Below are 24299 nucleotides of genomic sequence, written 5' to 3' on the forward strand. Positions count from 1 at the left end.
CAAACTGTTGTAAAATACAAACAATCTTTCCTCTTTGAACACCTAAAACATTGCCAAAAACTGGGGTATACTTTGTACTTTTTTATCTCCTCTGTCTGTTATTTTCTTAGGTGCATTCAACACTCAATTTATAAATGCATTGCCAAAATAGAAACTTACTCAACATACAATTGTTAAATTTCATGGTTTTCACAAACAAAAACATATTCAACAGATACAGCTCATTTATAATATATATACATGTATATTTACTTGAACAGGTAGAACAATAAACGTATAATTTTCAAGCAAATCACCACCGTTCAATGAAGCATGCTGTAAAACCTTTGAATAATTATCAAAATGGCAAATAAAATAAAGTCCCATCCACCAATTGTTATGCAACATGACACGATGAACTCCAAAAATTATTAATAAACTTTCCAATAACAAAATGAAACATGATGTAACCATGAAAAGGGTTTCACTTATAAGAATCAAAGTCAAACCCTTTCACTCAGATTCAAAGCTGGCTGACATTTTGGTGGTATTCATGCAAGTAAATGTAATTCTATTGCCATTTATTTTTGTTTCCATTATCTATAATTAGATGTTTTTTTCGAATTTTCTCCAAAAAAAAATACCCAAAAGAAATTCTGGCCCAAAGAAAACATATGAACCCAAAGATGGCAGCCATTTTGTCTGTCCCCATATGGACAGAGGGTAAAAACATGGCAATTCTTACCTGCAGAAAACACAAGTACGGATGGAAGGCGTAGGGTGGCTGATGGAATAGATGAATACATGACAAGTTTCATGCTTGATTACAAAAACATCTACATAAAGGCAGTGATGAAACCATTTTGTCATGAAAAAAATGTTGATAAGGTTTTTATATTAATTAACTTGTTATTGTCATTTTACATAGAAACAAATCACTATATTGAAATACATAAGTCTTATTTTACTTTGAAATGCCATTCAATTAATTTTACATGCATGCACTATCAGACGAGCAGGGTTTTTTTTTAGTACTTTTCTTCACCCAGCATTTTCAAACATCTATCTCATTAGACATAATTATTACACAGTATTTTAGATTATTCAATATTGTTTGAAATTACGGCAAGGTGTCTTTTTTGGTCTATTGATGTCTTGAAGATTTTGAAATTTACGGTGTGTTTTTTCTCTGAAATATGGTCGTTTTTCTGTTGAACCAAACCACAACAATTTTTCATGACAAAATGATAAATTACATAAGCAGCCCGCTAATCTAAGTATGTTCATAAATAAAGTAAATGATAAATAAGCAAGACTGTAAGTTAAAATACGAGCACTAAATGTATATGATAAATGCGTAAAAAACAAAAGTGCCATAAAAAGCAACAATACAAAACTTTTTTAAAAGGAAGCACTTATTTTTATACTTAAAATTTTATCATATTTTCACAATTTTAAATAACAGATATTTTATTCTTCATACAATCAAAGTGCTAAATTTTCTGTAATATTTTCTTTGCATGATTTCAAAAAGAATAGTAACATCGAAGCTTATAATCATATGGGCCATCAAGGATTTTATTGACAATCTCGAACTTAAGCAGATGGGCCAAAAGGGATAATACTTTTTAAATTGAATCTTTTATAACCCATATTATTCACTTTATCTGTATCTCTCATATTTTTGGATGCGTTTATTTGCAGCGATATTCAATTATTTCTAATTTCCTAATTATGTGATGTCGAGTAGGATTTATGAGGCGTACATATTACGTGAGATCAAAGGTGGCCAACACTTGTTCCTCATATTGACTTCTATTGACACAGCCCTCGTAAAACATTAATGGACGATTGTCAACGCTGTGGCATGATATTCGCCATGTTTTACCGGGGTAACTTTGTGTCCTTGCTTTGATGGTAACCCCTCCAGCAAGGACAATGCAATTTTTGCAAATTCTCTCAATTCAATAACACATTAACATTAAAATCATTATTGTTCCTCCTTTGTCAAAACTTCAACTCTTTTCCCTTGCTGTTTCAGTTGTTTAAATTCATTATTTTTCATTTTACATGCTATAGCTGTTTAACTTATAAAATCTGAAAATGTCATTTCTTGAACAGAAAATATAAGTTTGACAGTTATAGTTAGGAATGAGCTGTGTGCACACCCATATATATCAATACCATTGGTTCATGCAATATATAAGTTATAATATCATATTAAACATGAAAATGTCATTTCTTAAACAGAAAATATCCAATATCTTAACTTTTAAATTGAACCAATGGTTTGTTACAAGTATGTACACAGCTTATTCCTTAATACTAAATACAGGGCCATGGAAATCTATATAATGAATTATTTCACATATAGTTAATTGTCCAAAATCCTTTAAACATAGCCTCTTTGATGTTTTGATCAGATAAATACACATTTAACAGTAGTTTTCGTTTGATTTTTGAACAAGTGTGGATAAACCCCCTTTGAAAAGAATCCTTTTTATGTAGCCATCAGAAGTATACGGATATTATTACTTAATAACGATGTTTCAAACAGTCAGTATGGTATCCCCTTTATTTGAGGTTTCAGTTGGATTTGTCTCCCTTCCAATGTCTATAGCAACATGCATGTCATTGTATTTTATTATAATCCACAAATGGCGGGCATATTACAGTTTTCTTAATATCTAACAATATTTTTCTTTGATGTTTTGCTATTATAATAATTAAAAATTTTTACCAGGTCATAACAAAAACTGTCATACATCCATCTTGTGCTGAGCCCTACAGCTGTCTTGAATTTTTTTAAATAATCTCTACTCCAGTACAATGAAAAATGTGTGATTAGTCTTTTTGATTTGAGTGAGTATAGGAGATTTTTCAATTATTCAAGGGTTAATTTTTGCGATCTCTAATTTTATTTTTTTTGTGTGAAAACCATCTGTCCTGTGTATGGAAGCAATTTATTTTATCATTGTGTGATAAATACTTTACAAACATGAAGACAAATTAAGCAAATTAACCTAAAAACTGTGAAAGAAAGGAATTGACAGCACTTGTACTTATATATGATAATCTGCTTAAAGTACTCAATCATGCTTGCACCAAGCTCTAACAATCATGTATTGATATGAATGTTCTGAATTATCTGGATTCCAAAATTGCTATTATAGCAATATGCATAATGATGTCATTGAAGTTACTGTTTTAATGGGATTGTAGAGAAAACATATGGCAATAACAGTGCCTGCAGTGATACTCCAACCTACTATGTTCTGATTTGAAGTCAAGAGTTTAATTGTCTGCGCTATCGGATTTACACAAATCATTGTAAAAAGTTTGCTTAATGTTTCAAAATTATATCAAAGCTGGGATTTTGGAATCGCGGCTGAATATTGGATCAATTTAACTTCCTCACTGTTCCTATTGCGTAAGGAAGCCTCTGATTAGCTGAGGGAAAGGTAGCCAAAAGCTGACCTCCTCTGTGTAAACTAAAGATCCTGATACTGAGTGTATGATTATTAAGTATATGATTTCAATAAGATTGTTTTTTACAATTTTTTCTGGTTTTGTCTGGCACATTTAGAGCTTTCTCATAACTTTCTTCAGAGACAGAAGAGCTGCGCTTAGAACTGGAGGGGATCAAGGTCCGGGGGAAAAACTGCCCGAAACCCATCCGTGAGTGGGCAGAGGTCGGCGTTAGCAAACGGGTCCTTGAGTGTTTGAAGAGGTATTGTGCATTAACATCTTGTTGATTCAATTTTTTTTTTATCTTAGCTTATTTTGTTGAAATCTGAAAGCTTAAACCTTTATAAAGAAATCAATATCACACTATTTGATAACATAGTACAAACCGTTACAACAATCATTCCTAGGTACGAACTTGATTTCGAATTCTAGAATTCTTGATAAAATGGCAGCCTGGTGTACATTATACAAGTGACCTGCTTGAGACTAACCTGGAGACATCTAGTGTGTGCTGCCAACTTATAAATAGCTGGTCCAACTAACTTTACAATATCTTTGAACATGAAAGAAAATTATATTTGTGAGAAGAAATTACTCTTATGGTGTTATTTAAAATTGGAGTTGAATGATTGTTGAGCATTGCACACCCCATGCAGCGAGTTTCTACTTTTCATTACATCCAATCTTAGTCTTATCAAAGTTATAAACAGAAATGGCCTGTTGTGTAGACCTGTTCATCTTTATACATATAAGTACGTAAGTAACATGTGTTATAATTCAAACATGATCATACAAATAAATTACTATCTCACAAAATAAAAAAGTAGCACCTAGCCCAATGGACCTACAAGTCACCAAGTTTTAACGCTTAAATAATGGCTGCTATCAATATGCGTTAATCCATGAACCAATTTGACAATCCAGGAACTAATCTGACAAGACAACAATATGTATTAATCCAGTTATGAATTTGACACGACAAAAATATGTTTTTTATACCAATAAAATGATTTAATCCAGGAACCAAATTACGAGCCAATTGTGTGTTTTATTCCAGGAACCATTTTGACAAGCCAACACCGATCCAGTCCCAGGCTATCCCAGCCATCATGTCAGGACGGGACCTTATCGGAATCGCGAAAACAGGAAGTGGGAAAACCATCGCGTTTCTTCTGCCGCTGTTCAGACACATTCTCGACCAGCCTGAACTGGATGAGGAAGATGGGCCGATAGGTGAGAGTGAATACTAAATATATTGGCCCCAGCATATCAACAAGTGTATCATATTATTGCTTTTGAAATGATGATTTATTATACAAACATGTACAATTTAACTTTTATTTCTTTTTGAATCAGCTGAACACCTTTATAATGATTGCTGTTTTGGATCTTCTTTTTTATCCAGATTGTTTTTAAGGCATCCACTTGTTTGCTCTTGTATTTTCAAAACTAAAAGGTTTTCAAATTATTCAAATGAAACTTAGTACAGATATTTCTAGCAATAATACACACATAAACAGCAAGGCTTATAACTCATTGCTGTAATAATTATCAAGTTCTGCCCCTTGTCGATCTGAAAAAACAGCAAACAAGTATTGGTGATTACTGCAAGAAACTCTTGTTATACATTCATATTTGTTTCTTAACCACCGGTATGAGAATCATTCCAGATTAATACCATTCAATATTACATACCTGTGATATTGATAGTGGTTGACAGTGCTGAAATTATGACTGACCTCTTCCCATATAGGTGTGGTGTTGACGCCAACACGTGAGCTCGCCATGCAGATAACAACAGACGCTAGAAAGTTTACGAAGGCGCTTGGTCTGAGTGTTGTCTGTGTGTACGGTGGTACAGGAATCTCCGAGCAGATTGCAGAGTTGAAGCGGGGATGTGAAATCATTGTCTGCACCCCGGGCCGTATGATTGACATGCTTGCAGCAAATAATGGTAACGCTTTGTTGCTACATTTTGTAGAATTTTTTCCTTTGATAAAGCATTGCTTTACTTTTTAGTTTGAAATTTTGTAAGTAAGTGGTAAATTTTGACACATTTGTGTACCATATGTACCACTATAGTAAAGTAGTGGGTCACCATGTGACTTCTCTTATCCAATGAAAAGGTCAGAAACAAGTGGGAGGTGAAATTAAAAATGCATAGCTTTATATTACTGTTTAGAGTATTGAAGATGTGTTATAACCAAGAATTGTATAATTGCTCATGCAAAAATGGCATTTGGATGGCTTCATATTTCATTTATAGTGGATATAGGTTTATTGTTTAACAATGTTTGTGTTTGTATTTCCAGGGCGTGTTACGAACTTGCGGCGGTGTACGTATGTTATATTGGATGAGGCTGATAGAATGTTTGACATGGGATTTGAGCCTCAGGTTTGTACAGGCTTGAAGGTGGTCCTTGATAATTGTCAAAAGTTTCAAAGAAACATCTCAAAGACTTCTATGGAAATTTAAAAGTCAAGAGGGAATATTATAATGCTACTGGTTGACGTCACAAATCCAAACACTTTTTGAGGTTTTTCACAATTATCTTGGAGAGTTTTTGTTGTAGTAAGTTAAAATTGCGTATGAAACATCTTTGGTTAATGTGACAACATCTGTCAAGTACAGATTCACAATCTCATCAATTTTATGTCGAAAATCGTTCATTTTATAGACAGTAAATCACCCTTAAATTTATGCCATGGAGGGCACAAATACTGAACACTTAAAAAGCGAAAATACATGGTCATACAATTATAATTAATAAGTATGCTATATTAAATAAACACTTGGCTGCAAAGTTATTTACTGTTTACGATGTTTTTCAAAACATGAAATTCAAATGTAAAGCGTGATTTCTGTTTATAAAAATATTTAATGTAGGTCAACATAACTGCAAAACCTAAAGATGCACGTGCGCCCTCGACGTCATTCCCCATGTGCTATATTTTTATCTTTAAGCGTATAAACATTGAATGGCATTTTTTTTTTAAAAATACTCAACAAAGATGAAACTTCGCAAGTGTGACCAAGGGAAGCCTTTGTATTGATCTAGATCATCAAATAATCGATCATGGTAAACAAACACATGTTTTAGCTGGTGTTCGGGATTGGTGCCTTGTTCGGAAATGTACCGTCAACCAGTATGAACAGCAATAAATCATTGATCATAGAAGAAGCAATATTATTTAAAATGATTTTACAAACAGTGAAAGTATATAATTGAACTTAAAAAAGCTTTGACAGATTCCAACATTGATGTGTAGAGAAAAGTTGAAAAAGGTCACAATTTAAACCCTTTTTTCTCTAGACCAACAAAGATAGGTAACTGAAATCCATCATATTTCAGGTTAATCGTATAATTGACAATATCAGACCTGACAGACAGACAGTGATGTTTTCGGCAACATTCCCGCGACAAATGGAGGGGCTGGCACGAAAATCCTCAACAAACCAATTGAGGTGCAAGTCGGGGGTCGCAGTGTTGTTTGCACGGATGTCGAACAACATGTGGTACGTGGTTTACAACTAGATTGGGTGAAAGGTGTTTTTTTGTGGTGTTGATGCCTGGACAGAGTGGTGATCCCATATAACTTTGGTATCATTTTGTAAAATGCATTATCAAAAGGGTATAATACATTAAGCTATTACAGTTTGTATAAATATTTGTTTTGTTTATGGGTCACAGGGTATCTACAGTTCTCATATTTGTTATCAGATACCTCAAATATGTTTCGGAGAAATACCTAGCTTGCATGGATACTTGTGTTAGTAGACGACTTTTTTGTGCTATGTTGTCGAAATATGTGTTAAGTGTATTAAAGGAAATCTACACATGCATAAGGGAGATGATTTATGCAAGTATTGAATGATGTATAAGACATATAATAAGACATGGAGTTTCTGAACCTCACTAAGATCAAGATTTCTTTTTATGTAGTTCAATAGAAAAGTATCGTTTCTTTTTAAGAATGCATAATTTTGGCAAGTACATAAGTTATATGTATTTTTGCATTTTATATTTATTGAGTGTAGGACAAAATCCCCCTGACTTAATTTCATACAACAAGTGTTTTATAAAATACCCTCCAAGTGGGCAAATGGTTGAACAGATAGACCCATCCCCCCTGCAATGACAGACAAAATTCCCCCTCCTGACAAAATCCACACATATTGTTGTAAAGAAAGACAAAATCTCCCAACACAATTTCTTCCACCTATTGTTGCAAGGATGGACGTAAACCCCCCATACGTTTAAAATATGAAGAATTTTTTTAAAATGTAATTACGTGATATATTATACTAAAAATTATACTCATTTTAATTAACCTTTGAAAATCAGAAAGATAGTGAATATCTTATGGGTAAAGGATTTGGTCCACCTTTGCAAAAAATGTTGGGGAGATTTTGTCAGACTCCCCCACTGATTAGGTTTATTTGTTGGGATAATCTGAATTCTCATTCAGCATACAAAATGATTCTTTTGAACAACAATGAATTAAAACTGCAGTGGGAATGTGGTGGGGTCAAACGATAAAGCAGCCGACAAGGGCAGGGTCGGCAGATCTTAAAATCTCTTACAAACCCTCCTCCATCTTCAGGTTGTCCTTGAAGAAGAACAGAAGTTTTTCAAGCTGCTGGAGCTTCTGGGCCAGTACCAGGAGAAGGGCGGGGTGATCGTATTTGTTGACAAGCAAGAAAACGCGGATGATGTGATGAAAGACCTCATGAAGCATTCGTACCCCTGCATGTCCCTACACGGGGGTATTGACCAGTATGACCGCGGGAGTATCATACAGGACTTTAAGAATGGGGATAATAGACTGCTGGTGAGTTTAAGTTTATATCAATTTCCTTTAGCTGCTGAAAAAATATGCTGGAGTATGTTTCCATGGCAGAAACCAGTATTAAGAAATTTTTGATTACAAAGGGATTTTTTTTTGTAATAAACTAAAGAGGTTTTTTTTCATGTAAATGTAACTCATAATCCTGATATAAGGTAAAATAACAAGTCATACTTACTTTTATCATGATGTCCGCTATCATTAACTCTTTCTTATATACAGCTAAAATAAGAGCTGGAGCCACTGTTTGGCATCTGTGAATATACTTATTAGTATATTTTATTTCTCTCCCGTTTGTGTTTTAGGTGGCAACCTCTATAGCGGCGCGAGGGCTTGATGTTAAACACTTGATCCTCGTGGTGAATTATGATTGTCCAAACCACTATGAAGACTATGTTCACAGATGTGGGTAAGTGTGAAGACTATTTTCACTGAAGTTGAGTAACTGTTGAGACAATGTTCACATATTTGTGTAAGTGTGAAGACTATGTTCACATATTTGTGTAAGTGTGAAGACTATGTTCACATATTTGTGTAAGTGTGAAGACTATTTTCACATACTTTTGGTAAGTTATAACACTATGTTCACAGATGTTGATAAGTAAACTTATATAGAGTAGTTTCACAGATGTATGTAAGTGTTCATAAATGTTAGTATGTGAAACTTGATTATGAACGGTCTCATATTTGAGTTCAGACTCAAGTGGCAAAACTGCAAATCTTGATTCATTGTAACTATCCTTTTAAGTATTAATGGAAAAAATCAAAATTGTATTAGTTTTCAAAATTGTACAAATATTTACATTTATTTTTTGGAAAAAGAATGGAATTAAGATGATTCATTATAATCTGATTATATGAGTCTAGACTTGAACTGGAGACTGTGTGTAAACAAGGCCCCTAGGCCCCTGGTGAGACCACTACTTTAGAAATTAACTTGGTTGGAATCTTCAAAGAAATTCTACTGATGATACTATTGCAAGAAAAAAAAGAAAGTTGTAAAAAACTAACATAAAATTGAGATTGTTGTAGACGACACATTGAATCTTACTAACTGATGTATACACATTGCTTACAACACATGTATCTTCTGCAGTTTTTGGTATTTTTCCAATTCAAATTAACTTATTCCAGTAAATTAAAAAAGTGGTGGTACCAGGGTATATGTAGCTGTAGTAATCCTCTAATTTCACATGCTAAATGTACACACTATAAACTGGGAAAATGGGTAAATTCAGCTGAGACAGTGACAAAATATTCCTTTAATCATGTAATATACTGTATTTACGGCCTCTTACTAGTTTTTATTGATAATTCATAGCTTGTTTTGAAGAAATACTGAATTTGAAGAAATACTGAATTTAAAGAAATACTGAATTTGTCAATTTGGGACCATCTGGTGTCCAGTCCCTTTAAGAAAATTTTTGCAGTTTGTCTAAATCCCCTGTATGTGCATTCTGGTCCATGTGGGACAAGACATTGATAGGTCCATTGACAAAAGGAAAAATGTAGCTGATCATGACGTAATGTATGTAAGCATTGCAATCTATTAGCAGTTTATAGGTTTAAGGTTTCAGAGCCCAATAGATCATAAACATAATTTATTGAAACTATACAAACATGTAGAATCTTTGTAGGTTATACAAATTTTAAATTGTTTGGAATCTATTTCCAGGCGTACAGGTCGAGCAGGTAATAAGGGCACTGCTTACACGTTCATTACACCTGAACAAGTCCGTTATGCTGGAGACATCATTAAGGCCCTAGAGTTGTCAGAGTCCACTGTGCCAGAAAACCTACAGAAATGGTGGGACGAGTATAAAAAACAGGCAGAGTCGGTATGTATCCAGTATGGTACATTGGTCCAAATTACACTTAAATTCTCCAGTGTCGCAATCCCATAATCAAATTAACTAATCAACTTAAACTTGATTTTTCTTCTCTTTTTTTTCCTGATTATCTTGGATATTTCTTTTTAACTATTATTGCATTTAATTGGCACTTAACTGCTTGAGAATTCCTCAAAGGCACTTAACTGCTGGAGAAATCCTCAAAGGCACTTAACTGCTGAAGAATTCCTCAAAGGCACTTAATTGCTGGAGAATGCCTATAAGGCACTTAACTGCTGAAGAATTCCTCAAAGGCACTTAATTGCTGGAGAATGCCTATAAGGCACTTACCTGCTGGAGAATTCCTCAAAGGCACTTAACTGCTGGAGAATTCCTCAAAGGCACTTAACTGCTGGAGAATTCCTCAAAGGCACTTACCTGCTGGAGAATTCCTCAAAGGCACTTACCTGCTGGAGAATTCCTCAAAGGCACTTACCTGCTGGAGAATTCCTCAAAGGCACTTACCTGCTGGAGAATTCCTCAAAGGCTAATGATTCCTGGAGAATTCCTCAACAGACATATTGTTGCTGGAGAATTTCCTTACCAGCATTTAATTGCTGGAGAATTTTCTCATGGACTTGTTTGCCATTTTGGTTAAGCTCAGTAATATAACCTCTGTATGAAGAACAAGTTACTCTTACTAGTGAAGAGAACATTAATTGTTTAGTGTTTCCCTGACAGATTTACTAAAAAAAATTAACCTATCGGATGGTAACATTTTTATTTTTTTATAAAACAAAATACAGACCTGTCTACAAACTTTAAATGAAGTATAAAGCTATTAAATGAGCAACCTACATACTTCACTAAAAATGTTGGTAGGGAAATGCCACACAAACGCCACACTAACTGTTCATTAATTGTGGCCAAGACAAATAGTAAAGAATGACACTATCAATATGTCTGATATTTTGTTTTATTTCTTGCAGGAGGGTATAAAGATAAAGAGCAGCAGTGGTTTCCATGGTAAAGGTTTCAAGTTTGACGAATCAGAAGCCCAGCTCTCCAGTGAGAGGAAGAAACTACAGAAAGCAGCTCTTGGGCTCGTAGATTCGGACGATGATGATCCAAATGAGGATGTAAGTAGATTGGGTAATTGTATGAATATCTTAAGGGTCATCTTTATATCAACTAGTGTAATAAGACGATAAGACAAGAATTTCAGTTAAATATTTATTGAGTGTCACAAATTACCTTGACAGTTTCCTTCACAAAGATATATAATTGCTTATACTGACCACTAGAACTCTAAAGATTTTAAATATATTTTAGAACTATCATACTCATAATTATCAGTTGGAAAATACAATGGTACAATATACGCAATGATAAAATGGCTCTTAAGTCTTTGTTTATATTGTAAAATGTGCATAAACATGTACTCATTTTAATGTCATTGATAAAAAATTTCAACCAAAAAAGTTTAGCCATGGTGACTGGTTATTAAAGTAAAATAAATATATATATTATTATACCCCCACAAACGAAGTTTGAGGGGGTATATAGGAGTGAGCTTGTCGGTCTGTCGGTTTTCATGGTTTCCGGACGATAACTCATGAAAGGCTTGACAGATTTGTAAAATTTTTGGTACACAGGTGTAACATCAGAAGATACAGGTCAAGTTCGATATTGGGGCTGGTTGGGCCAAGGTCAAGGTCACTGTTACTAAAAATAGAAAAACGGTTTCCGGACGATAACTCATGAAAGGCTTGACAGATTTGAAAATTTTTTGGTACACAGGTGTAACATAAGAAGATACAGGTCAAGTTCGATATTGGGGCTGGTTGGGCCAAGGTCACTGTTACTAAAAATAGAAAAACGGTTTCCGGACGATAACTCATGAAAGGCTTGACAGATTTGAAAAAATTTTGGTACACAGGTGTAACATCAGAAGATACAGGTCAAGTTCGATATTGGGGCTGGTGGGGCCAAGGTCAAGGTCACTGTTACTAAAAATAGAAAAACGGTTTCCGGACGATAACTCATGAAAGGCTTGACAGATTTGAAAATTTTTTGGTACACAGGTGTAACATAAGAAGATACAGGTCAAGTTCGATATTGGGGCTGGTTGGGCCAAGGTCACTGTTACTAAAAATAGAAAAACGGTTTCCGGACGATAACTCATGAAAGGCTTGACAGATTTGAAAAAATTTTGGTACACAGGTGTAACATCAGAAGATACAGGTCAAGTTCGATATTGGGGCTGGTGGGGCCAAGGTCAAGGTCACTGTTACTAAAATAGAAAAACGGTTTCCGGACAATAACTCATGAAAGGCTAGACAGATTTGAACAATTTTTGGTACACAGGTGTAACATCAGAAGATACAGGTCAAGTTCGATATTGGGGCTGGTGGGGCCAAGGTCAAGGTCACTGTTACTAAAAATAGAAAAACGGTTTCCAGACGATAACTCATGAAAGGCTAGTTTTTCTTGTCAGCAGTGTAACTTCTAAATTACCCAACAGATTTAAATAAAACAATACATGCATGATAAAAGAAGATGCAGTGTGCAGTAACCTTGGAGTTATGGCCTCTTTTCAAAGGAATGGTTTGCCATTCCTGTGTCCAGGCGGCATTTGGGGGTATTCGTCACTCCTGTGACAGCTCTAGTTTCAATGATTCTTGGTACATATGTGAACTATAGGGCCACTTCATAGGTTAACATACTACAAAGTATCGTAATATGTAGAAATTTGAATGAAACCAGTCTGAAATCCATTATGATTAAACGCTTATTTAACCATCTATCAATAACCATCCATCAACATACTTATTTTTAAATAAATTTGTTTTTTAAATAAATTGCATTGCAAGCAGTTTTGAGAAAATGTACGTTTAGCTCATTGATTAAATGGGCCATTATATGCTGAGTGTAGGAAGGGCAATCACTCTAGCTTAAATATTTGTAAAGTTCGGTCCCTTGATCATCTATATACAACTTATCTGAACAGCATTGGTTACCTTATGCAACATTTACACTATAACATTAATATGCATCACATGATCCATTTCCTACAAATTTGTGAACATTTAGTATAAATTAACCTTGTTTGTCATCCAATAACCCACAGATTGAACAGCAGATAGAAGACATGTTTGCTAGTAAGAAGAGAGTCACAGATGTTTCCAAGTCTCAGGTCAACGTGGTATGTACTGTTTTCTGCTTATAGGTGTACAAATAAGTAATAAGTTATATAAATAAGATTTATCATGTTTTATCGTGGTATTTTGGTATCATTTGTAAGGGTATTTCTTACTGATAACGAAAATAAATTATGGATCTACTCATAGAGACCTTTCTGAAGACAACAAAGTTTTATGGGGTCACCGAGGAATCTAAAATTTACATGTCTGTGGTTCGGGTACCTTAAATCCTCTTTAAATATATGCAATTCAATTCAAAGATACAATGCATAATCAAATTGAATAATCTATTAGTTAAAATTAATGTAAAGCAATCAATAGTTTATGCTCAACAAAATAAGTTCTCACACCTCGAGTTAATAGTAGTACCGGTACTAGGAGTTAGAATAGTTTTGTTTCAAGTCTTTATATAGTAGGGATGAGATGATAAAGAGAATATTGATACTGTACTAATATATGCACCTGTCAAATCGTATGGATACACAAGCCAAGCGTATGAATACAAGTTCGTCAAATGTTGTAACATACAAGCATTAAGGTTATTTGGTGCAAAATTTATACCGATCCTTTATTGTTTGTTAAAAGATATCTCATTGGTTTATTTGTTTTGTATAGCCAATAACTATGTATTGTAATGGAGCAGCGTTCTGTATGATCAAACACATGGTATATGAGGAAAACATGAATTGATTTTCATGTACATTGTAACACTTGTGCTATTTAGAGATTACAACAACGCCTATCATATACCTGTATAAAAATAAAATCAATCCTCTTTGAGTATAAAACAATCATGTTTGCTTAATCCCTGTGGGATAGCATGCAGTAAAATTTCTGCCATGAACAGACTTAAGTCCTTAGCATTTGAATTGATAGAAGTAGCTAAGTCAATGCTGTTTCATTCGGAGGTCAAAAGTAACTAATTTCGATTAGTTACTTCGATTTAGTTTGTTTATATAAGTTAACTCCCTTTTCAGCCTTTCCAGCCTAGTGGTATGGGCTCCAGCACAAACAAGATGGGCGCAAATAACCAGATGAAGCTGGAGATGGCCAAGCGTCTGGCAGCCAAAATCAACTTCAGCAAGAATCTTGGTCAGGAGGCACAGGACATCACGCAGCAGGCTACCAAGGCTATGTTTCAGGATGGACTGGTGGCACCTCAAGTGGCAGTAAGTAGCATGTTGTTTGGTTGTGATTAAGGGCAGACATCAGAAAGCAGTCAATCAAAGTTATATTTCAGTAGGGGCTAGCTGCTCCACATTTAAGTGGCCATAAGTAGCTTGTTGTTTGGTTTAGAAATTAAGGAGTAAGGCTATTAAATGACATCAGAAAGCAATCGACCAAAGCTATATCAAAGAAGGGGCTAGCTGCTCCAAAAGTGGTGATACCTACATGTATGTAGTATTTTGGGTAGAGAGAATGAGTTAAAATTGGGGGCTGGAGACTTAAAACATTACCCACAATTATCCACAAACTGCTCTAAACTTTGATTTATCAAATTAACTTTTTTTATTGTTGCCAATCATGTAACATTCAATTTTACCACTACCATGTTTCTTATATTCCAGTCAAAGACAATCGCAGAGCAGATGGCTGAGAAGATCAATGCGAAACTTGGCTACACTCCACAGGTTGACGAGGACAAGGAAGCAGACCAGGACACATTCAAGAGATACGAGGAAGAGCTCGAGATTAACGACTTCCCACAAACTGCTCGATGGAAGGTCACATCCAAGGTCAGACATCATCTAAATGTTGCTCGTTTGGCCATATTGGTATATTACTGCTTCATTTATGAATATTATGTTCTGTTCTTCTCTTTTAAGAAACTTGTCTATTGAAAAAGAGATCTTTTCAAAGAGATCTATGATTGCCCAAAATGTTAAAGTCAGATAATCAAGCTAGACATTATAAGGTGGGATTAATGCATGCACACATTCTACTTCACTGTTGCCTGTTTTATTGTAGGAGGCGTTGGCTCAGATATGTGAGTACTCTGAGGCTGGTATCACAGTGCGCGGTACATACTTTCCTGCAGGAAAACAGCCCAAAGAAGAAGAGAGAAAACTCTACCTGGCCATCGAGGCTACAAATGAGCTCGCCATTCAGAAAGCGAAGAAAGAGGTCACACGCCTTATAAAGGAGGAACTCATTAGATTGGTAGGTTTCTGCATTTTAGTAGCTTTAATGGGTTTTTTGGCGGATTTCTATGCAGCGTGCCAATCAATGTGGTCATAAGCCATTTAACAATTATACTTTTTATTTTAAACTCAGTTTAAATCATGCTTTATACTGTGTAAATATGGAAAAAAGTAAACTGGATTCTTTCAACATTTTGATGATGTTTTAAATTTCTTTTTTTCAGCAAAACTCCTACCAGCCAATCAACAGAGCTCGATACAAAGTTGTCTGATGTGGACAGTTATAACTATGACAATGCTTGTTACATTGTGAGCTATAAGGTAGTAACTGACATTGAATACACATGCAGGTGCATCAACATGAACTTTTGTCAATTAGAAGCATTGATGTTCCAGGTACAAGGATTTCCATTTATAAGGGTATTGAAGTCATTTTGAACACTTAAAGAAAAGGAGCAAATTTTTTTTATTTATCCTTTGAAAAAATCAATTTTACAGAATAACTCTGCGTTTTCTTAGTTATGGCTATCCAGAATCCATAAAAGTCATATTTTGTATCATATGCATAGCTAGGCAGACACAGGGTTCATGATTTCAAGTTCACACCATCACAACATGTTTCTATCTTGACTGGCAAAAGAAAAGTTGGCTCGGATACTGGAAACTAGCAAATATTTTTTTATCAAGTTCAGATAGCAAGAGTTATGGACCTTGATTGGATAAAAATAGTTCTTGTGATGATCACATTAAACAGTCGTACTGGCATTGCCAGACATGTACACAATTTTATTACTGTTCTCTTTACAAACAAAAACCTGATTTTTTTTATTGGTTTGTTTTCTTGTAGAACTTTTTTCAGTTGTTATGGGTTAAATGTACATGTGTATAGTGTTCATATACATTTAAAATTCTATGCCATTTCATCATGATAAAAAAAATGCATTGGATTCAAAAATAATTGTGTAATGTTTGAAGATTTATTATGACATTTTTATTGTATAATGAAATGTTTGAAATATATACATATGTCAACACAACCTTGTCTTGTTTTTCATCTTTTTCACAAGTTTTAGAAAAATAAATTCATAATCAACTTTATATAAAAAGAATAATCTTTATATGAAATGACACATCTCTAGTTACACTATTTCTTTTAGATTGATTGTGACAAAAGCTGAAGTTAATAGAATCACTCCTGGATCTGTTTCCTGGGTAGAAACCAGTACTGGTTTTCATTTTGAGAGGCTGTTATAAGTATCACTGGTGGGAATTAAACCCACAACCTCTTGGGTGAAAGGCTGACATGCCTTTTAATATGCAAATAATAATCTTTATATAAAATGACACATCTTTATATGAAAAGAATAAGCTAAACAACTTTTGATATCTGTGATTACTTGATGAAAATACACATCAAATTTTGTATATTTGTATTCCATAAAATTCAATTTTAAGACCAACAAGCAGTTTCAGCATCAAAGTCTTTTTTTCAGCAATGCCAACTGTTCAAATCTGTTCCATTCATGTCCCTTGTAATGCTGATGCTACATATTCTGTTAGTGCATGTTGTTTATCTTGAGTCTCCTGTTTATTTTCTGTCTGTTGTTTAGTCTCAGAATCTTGTTTACTTTTAGTCTGTTGTTTAGTCTTTCCCTGGTTGTTTCCCTTTCTATTCCCCATAACAGACACCCCATCTTTAACTACATCCAGCCAACTTTCTGGCTTGTCAATATTTGGTATATGGCCTTGGGCATTTACATACAGTTTCACTGTTCCACATTCTGTACAAGTTATTGTTGACATTTTCTGCCGTTTATCTGCAAATAAATGAACAGCATTTTAGTGAATTGCTAAAGGCAGCTCCAGTTTTCTTCAGCTGTTCGCAATTTAAGGATAATCCTTACAGTTATAAACTAAACATGTCTACTTCAATTACAACAGTCAAACAAATTTGTGTTTACAGATTACTCTTCAATCAATTTCCTGAAATTACATGGTGAAAAGTATGTCTAATCCCTTAGTTAAACCTTGGAGTTATTGATCCCAGGTAAAACAAAATAATTGTTCAAGTTTGTATGCATTTGTAGGCCTGTACTTTTTTCATACGTAAAACTGTTTTAAATGATGAATAAAAGACAGCTTAGCATAATCTTAAATGATGAGAGATATGCTAGTTTTACGTTTCAATCTGATAAGGGAGGATAAGCCGGGAACTAGTAGCATGTTACATCTCTTGCAGATTGTTCGTTTGATGTTGGGGTGTCTGAAAAACATAAATTTGATTTTATTAGATCTGAACTTGAACAAAACAGACACTCCATGTGGAATAAGATACATGTCTCTTATTATACATACGGTATACAACATGTATGAATCTTATTAAATATGGACATGCTCATAATAGTAATGACAACAAAGGTTTATACATCTCTCAACTTATTTTGAGTTGGATCTTAAATAATGCGTGTGCATATATATGATTATATCAAAACATTAACTTTTAATGAACAAAACCTTACAGGTCAGAACCATTTGAAATATACGTTATAGTAGGAGTCCCAAAATGAAGTGGTTTTAAATGTCATCAACTTACAGTGCAATACAATTCTTTCTCGCTATCAGCTTTAGCGTGTTAATGTAGTATCTGCACAATCCAGCATTATTATTCTTTGACTTCAAGGTTTGATATGCAGCCTGAAATGGCAAGACCATGAATGTTCAAAATTACTTTGAGGATTGACTGATGGCAAAGTCAGACCAGATAAAAAAAAACAACAACCGTAAACCAATTTCAAGGTAAGGCCACAACAAATTGATCAGATGTTCTACGGATTTTGCCCCCAAAAAAGTAGGAGCGAGCGAGCGAGCGGAAAAAAAACAACTTTTTTTTTAATTTTAAGGCAATTCAGAGGCGAGCGCAAAGCGAGAAAAAAAAAAAAAAAAAAAAAAAAAAACAGTTTATATCTTACCAAATTTATCATACAACTATCATGAATTATGTCAAGAAATGCTTTTTAATTGCAAACATAGGTTCTCAGTTATAAATGAAAAGGTTTTGATGGGAACACATGAAAATCTGTCTCAATATTTAACAAATGGCAATAGATCCAGTGCTTTACTATTAACTTCAATTTAAACGTGGATATATTGTAAAGACAACATTTCTCATAGTAACGTGCAATTATTTGAAGACCAAAAAGAAAACTATTGTATTCATTCCATAACTTACTATCACAAAAAACATTTTAGACTAGTAAGAGTAATTCATCATTTGAGCATTTCCAAATATTGGGTCAGGTCTAAATTAAAACCTCTTGAAGCACATGATAAAATTGTAGTGACTTTGACATTGCAGAAGATCGAAAATGTAAATAACACAGAGAACATTTCTAAAAAAAGACACTGTGGATTAAATTGCGGGACAACATAATTAAAGCAGCATCATACAAATCTGCAAATGTGGCAACGATCATTAAATTAGAGCAGGTGGTGGAATAAAGATGTTTCCCTTTCAAGACCTCGCCTTTACCACGAACCTATGGTTTATAGGTCTGTGCCTTGAAAAAGAATATCATATATATTTCTAAAACATTTACAAGTCCTTTTTTTATCAGTTTATAACAATTATGAGTATATGAAAACTGAAAAATGCATTTTAGAATTAAAAAAATAACTCACGAATTTATGTTCAATTGTTGCAAGTCGTGTGTCCGTGTATTTTAATATAAGTTTTGCCCTCAAAATCCAATTTAGTTATCATTTAATACTAAATTTTGAGTACAAAACAATGAATTACTTAAAACACACATAAATAATTCTTGCCTTGACGCCGTGAAACTGTTGTTGTTTACTGAAGACTATAATCCATTGACTATGACACTGATTTTCATTTAAACGTGTATTTTAAAACTGAAAGTAACCTGAAAATTGATACCATAAATAAATAACAACGGTGCGTCCCAAAATATTCCCGACAAAAAAGACTATCAACAAATAGGCTGTTTTGTGGTTACCCGGACCTGATTTTGTCCTGACACGAGGAAATTTTGCTCGCGAAGAATGTAAAGCTTGGAAATACCTTCAATAAAAGGCGAAGTCGACGTTGCAGGTTTAAATTCTATGTAAAAGAAGTTCAGAAAATAGAGGAAATTCAGCAGTAAACAAAAAAATATATGCGCGGCCAAAAGGTATGTGTGGGCGCAAAAACAAAGTTGTTTTTTTTTTTCGTTTTCCGAATTTTAGGTGCGGCAAATCCGACGAACAAATGATCAATTTGTTGTGGCCTAAAGTTGAAGGAATATTGCAGAGTACTGCAATAGTCCAAATAATTGTACGTTGACGGATTTTTTTAGATTTTTGATAGGGATTGGAAGAATCCCGTATAACACGTCTATTATTTTAGACTAAGTACTGCATATAAATATACATCACAATTTATAAAACCTTTGTTCTTGCACAGCAGAGCGTCAAAAACACATTTTACCTTTTCTTTTTTCTTCTACTGTATTGTTATTCAATAAGCAACTTGGGTTAACTTACAACATATTAAGTATTATAAAAAATTCATGAAAACGGTGTAAATAATAGATGGATATCAATAAAATTAATGTATGCAAGAGTATTTAAAATTATTGATGTGATAAATAAGATGCTTTATAAATACTGTCACTGGCCCAGTAACATACATTTTATAACAATTGTTGTTTTTATTGTCCGAATACTGTTGTCCGAAAACTCATGTATTCTGACGAGGTTTATTTCTTTGATAATGCGTGCATGAGTAACATATAAGGTGCATTGTACTTTAGAATATAATAATTATTCAAACCTGATATAAGAAAGACAATCGTTTATGTATATCCTCTTGTGGAATCTTTAAATTTCCCATTTTGATAGTTTACTTCATGAAATGGATGGCAGTCAACAGTTTCTTTTATATCTGTAGCAGTCAACAGAAAAGTTGACGACTACGTGGTCATTTCATATAATATAGAATAAAATTAGGTACAATTAATAATTGAACTTTATGATTCAGTAACAGGGCTTTAAAGCGTGATTTTTTTTATTTCATATTGCCTTTGATTTAAGCTATATCTATGTAAATTTAGTATAGGTCCGTGCAAATACAAGGCTGTTTTATCATGATAATTTTTGCTTTGAAATTTGAATTAATGATTCAATAATAAAAAATAAAGATATCCTATTGAAACTTGCCATATAAAAAAGAATGTCACTATTTAGATAATTCAAGCCTTATTGCTCTCTATTTTTCAACTGAGTTATTTTCTCATTAATTTGTCATCCAACATGATCATTTAACGCTTTAAAATGCGTTGTAAAAAATAAAAGGTATTACAAGTCACTAATAGTACAATATTGTGTCACATTATCACCCATACATGTACATTGTTAAGTTCTGGCTGCCATTTTGTTCGATTTTGTTTTCATATTCTGTTTGATGTTGTCACATCCCCATACGGGTACTTACATTTTCAATAACTAAAATATTAATATTAAAATCTACGTAATGTTCTCCCATAATCACGGAGTTTGGGTCGACCGGTGTTATGCTCAACTATATTTTTATGGTTTTATATAGAGAAGCAATGTGCGGAAAATATCAAACAACTACCACAACGTAACTCATGCATAAGCAGGCTGGTGAGCTGCCTAGGTAAATAATGGTAGACATTGTAGTTTGCTAATATACGTATTTTGAAACTCCATCAAATCAGTCAAACCATAATCAAAATGTACACAAATCGCACAGGTAATGTTGTTTTACTATTTAAAGACAAGATCAAACACAAATCACATGTACTTTTATAAAAAGTGAATTTTGAACGCCCTTTCTGCGGTAAGCCAAATCCGGCTCTTCACAGAAAGTGGCCCTTTCCTCTCATTAGTCATACCCGTTTATGACTGAACTACAAAATAGCAGGCGTATTCATGTTTGGATACCCCGAATAGTTTCTAATCCGATTCGACAAATAACACATCTCTGCGTGCACCAAATTAACGTCAAAGTATGGAATCAACGTACGTCATTGATAAAGAGGCTATCGCAACGTCGACGGCCCAACTTGGCAATGACGTTATTTCAAGGAACATGTAGGTGTACATGCTAGTCGATTTCTCGGTTATTTTTAACATATAACCAACCTAAATGTCCAAAGGAAATAGCGACGATGAGGGAGATAACGACAGTGAAGAAACTGTAGCTGGTGACAACGTGCGTGAACAAAACGTATGTAGAAAGTAAGTACAAATAGTTTGGCCTTTGTTTTGCGATTTTTAAAGCTTAGTTATGTAAGATGAGGAGCAAAATTAGAACTTAAGCTCAACCAGTCCTATGTCCTTATAACTCATTCGTCATACAAACAAATTTATATTTTGATGTTTTTTTACAAAATTAAGACTATCCGCGATTCCTTAGCGACGAATTACGCGTATGTTTTCTTCAGCTTTTCTATAAGACTTTTAGTGCTATGTGGCGTTCTCGTACGAAAACTGAGATTGTTCGGTTCCTTGATTGGCGACGCTGAAATTTGCGCATTCTTTTCCTCAGCTTTGTTTTAAAAACAATGTTTTGACGAAAATATTGACATTCCCATGTTAAAACAGTGAACATTCCTATTTGAAGTACATAATATAAGCATGGTATGGTATGTCGGTGCATGTTTTCCAGTATCCCGCTCCATCGGGTGCCGGCAGAACATTGTCTTCCTGTCCTCTCATCCACCAACCGCCACCCGGCCGCTGCCGGCGACTCACAAGACGGAACTTGTGGCCATTCGGAGTCTCCTGAAAACGTGAATAATGTGTAAACCGGACTGTTAAAAAGTGAAATTATTATTAATATCAAAATATACATTATTGAAATAAACCATTTTTAAATTAAACATTTAATATTTCTTTAAATATAAAGTCATGATTAGTCAGCTGTATAAATTCTCTTTCTTTATAGTTTGATTTAATTAAAAAAAGAAACTGCAGGGGTGTCGTTTGTTATGATGTTCTCCAGATTATCTGATATATTATCGTTCGGCTGTTTGGTAACGGTAAACACGAAGATATTTGAGAGTGTGATACCTTTATTTAAAATTACCTTGTTTATATAGATAAAACATCGTGGTATTCCAACTATTTACTAACATTTTGCCAAACTATTTAAATAGTATTTCGATACACTCAGTTATCTGCCACCCTCTTCATTTAATCTCAAAAGGGCGATAACCCTTGTCCAAACCCGGATAAAGAAGCGTCTAATGACAATGAGCACAATGGCGCCACGGTCTGACAGGATGACACACCGGTATCATTGCATATGGCATGGCGATTTCCTTCTTCTGTTGCCCTGGAAATCGTGATATCCTGCTGCACAGTACAATACTTATGTGAAACTGGGAAAACAAGTTTAAATTGTTGATGTTTTTTCATCAACATCAACAAATTGAAGATCACTCCGTGTAAAAGTGTAGCAGTCAGTAACGGATCCAAGTGAAAATTTCATGCTAATATGGAAGAGACATTATGCACAAAATAAACACCAAAATGATGACGCTAAAGTTTGGAAGTAGTTGTTAATTGGAGATTCGAAATCCAACTACCTACTAGTTGGTAAATGGTTATTCAAATATTCAACTACCTGCTAATTATCGCCACTTGGGATTCGGATATTAAATCAACTACATAGTAGATAGATGTTAATGTTTAATTAAGCTTCTCGACCATTTCCAGTTGCTGTTGTTGTTTTTGCAAATATCCAATTGCATGGTAGTTGGGGATTTAGATATTGTATTGTTTTATCGTTGAAAGGTACACATGTGAAGAAATCATAATGTATTTTTATGCATGTACACAGATGTATTTTCGCGAGAAACACTGTTTTTTCTATAGTCGCCAGTTGGATATTCGAAAATTGATTATTCACGAATATCCAAATACGTACCAGTTGGTAGTTGCCTGTTGGGATTCATATTATAACGTGTTCGCTAGTCAATAGGTGTAAATGTAATGAATGAATACGCGTTTTCGTCTTTTACCCATGTATTTGTATGTGTCTTTGTGTGAAACACTAATTTATTTCGCTATTTTTGCGAATTCACCAGAAGGTTTTTCGAACTTTGTCTGTTGGTTTACCCAAATGTTAAAAGGTAACATGTGAAGAAATAACTCGCTAAATGTATTTTTACACATGTATGCACAAGTATGGATGTTCGTTACAAACACTGTTTAATAACTCGAGTATTTTTCTACATTCGCCAGTTGGTTATTTGAAATTGCCAGCTGGTTATGCGCGAATATCCAACTACCAACCAGTCGGGAGTTGGGTATTCAGATTATGTATGTTTATATGGTCTTAAGGTTCACATATCAAGAAATTACACGTTAAATGTATGTTTATGCATGTGCACATACGTTTCTTCGTGAATAACACTGTTTAAATTCACTATTATTTATACATTCTCCGGATGAAAATGTTGAAACAACCAAATGGTTAATGTACGAACAACAGTGAAATAAAACATTTTGTGTAACGAAGACACAAACATGTATATGTACATGGGTAAAAAGACAAAATACATGATATTTTTTTACTATGACACTTTTTGAATAGAGAACAAGGTATAATCTGAATTCTCAACTGCGTTGTAGTTGGGGATTCGCGAAAAACCAACTGGAAATAGTCGAAAAACTTACTATTGAATGTACGAATAATAGTGATTTACAACAGTGTTTGCTTCAAAGATGTACATAAATAAAAATACAATATTTGTTTGATTTCTTTACATATGTATTAACATTTTGATGTTAGTTTGGTTCGTGGT

The 24299-nt window shown here is 34.0% G+C and overlaps 3 protein-coding genes across 3 annotated transcripts in view; 1 reads left to right on the forward strand and 2 right to left on the reverse strand.

The window, feature by feature from the left end:
* LOC128225096 (transcription factor 7-like 2) overlaps positions 1-780 on the reverse strand; it is a 40016-nt gene extending 39236 nt beyond the window's left edge. The window contains exon 1 of the mRNA XM_052935125.1: positions 725-780. The gene's annotated coding sequence lies outside the window, so the exon portion shown is untranslated. The remainder of the gene's footprint in view (positions 1-724) is intronic.
* Positions 666-16505, forward strand: LOC128214610 (probable ATP-dependent RNA helicase DDX46). The gene is given in 16 exon segments (XM_052921178.1): positions 666-702; positions 3589-3709; positions 4505-4680; positions 5201-5401; positions 5760-5842; positions 6801-6891; positions 6894-6964; positions 8053-8280; positions 8601-8704; positions 9971-10133; positions 11114-11263; positions 13255-13329; positions 14305-14496; positions 14896-15063; positions 15296-15487; positions 15693-16505. Coding segments are annotated over 16 exon segments (2100 nt in total). The 3' UTR covers positions 15741-16505.
* A 143-nt stretch (positions 16506-16648) lies between these two features.
* LOC128225098 (uncharacterized) lies at positions 16649-20395 on the reverse strand. Its single transcript, XM_052935128.1, has 4 exons — positions 20297-20395; positions 18062-18162; positions 17649-17731; positions 16649-17285 (listed from the first exon to the last, which is right to left on the reverse strand). Exons 1-4 carry the CDS (start codon positions 20354-20356, stop codon positions 16990-16992), a joined length of 540 nt encoding a protein of 179 aa, XP_052791088.1. The 5' UTR covers positions 20357-20395; the 3' UTR covers positions 16649-16989.
* Between the last annotated feature and the right edge of the window lie 3904 nt (positions 20396-24299).

The sequence above is a fragment of the Mya arenaria genome, chromosome 2 (assembly GCF_026914265.1).
Source record: "Mya arenaria isolate MELC-2E11 chromosome 2, ASM2691426v1".
Lineage (NCBI taxonomy): Eukaryota > Metazoa > Mollusca > Bivalvia > Myida > Myidae > Mya > Mya arenaria.

Coding starts and splice junctions, on each gene's coding strand:
- LOC128225098 (XM_052935128.1), bottom strand. CDS start 20,356: ATGGGAAATTTAAAGATTCCACAAGAGGATATACATAAACGATTGTCT. Junction 18,163..20,296: donor GATTGTCTTTCTTATATCAG/GTTTGAATAATT, acceptor TTGCCATTTCAG/GCTGCATATCAAACCTTGAA. Junction 17,732..18,061: donor AGAAAGAATTGTATTGCACT/GTAAGTTGATGA, acceptor TATGTTTTTCAG/ACACCCCAACATCAAACGAA.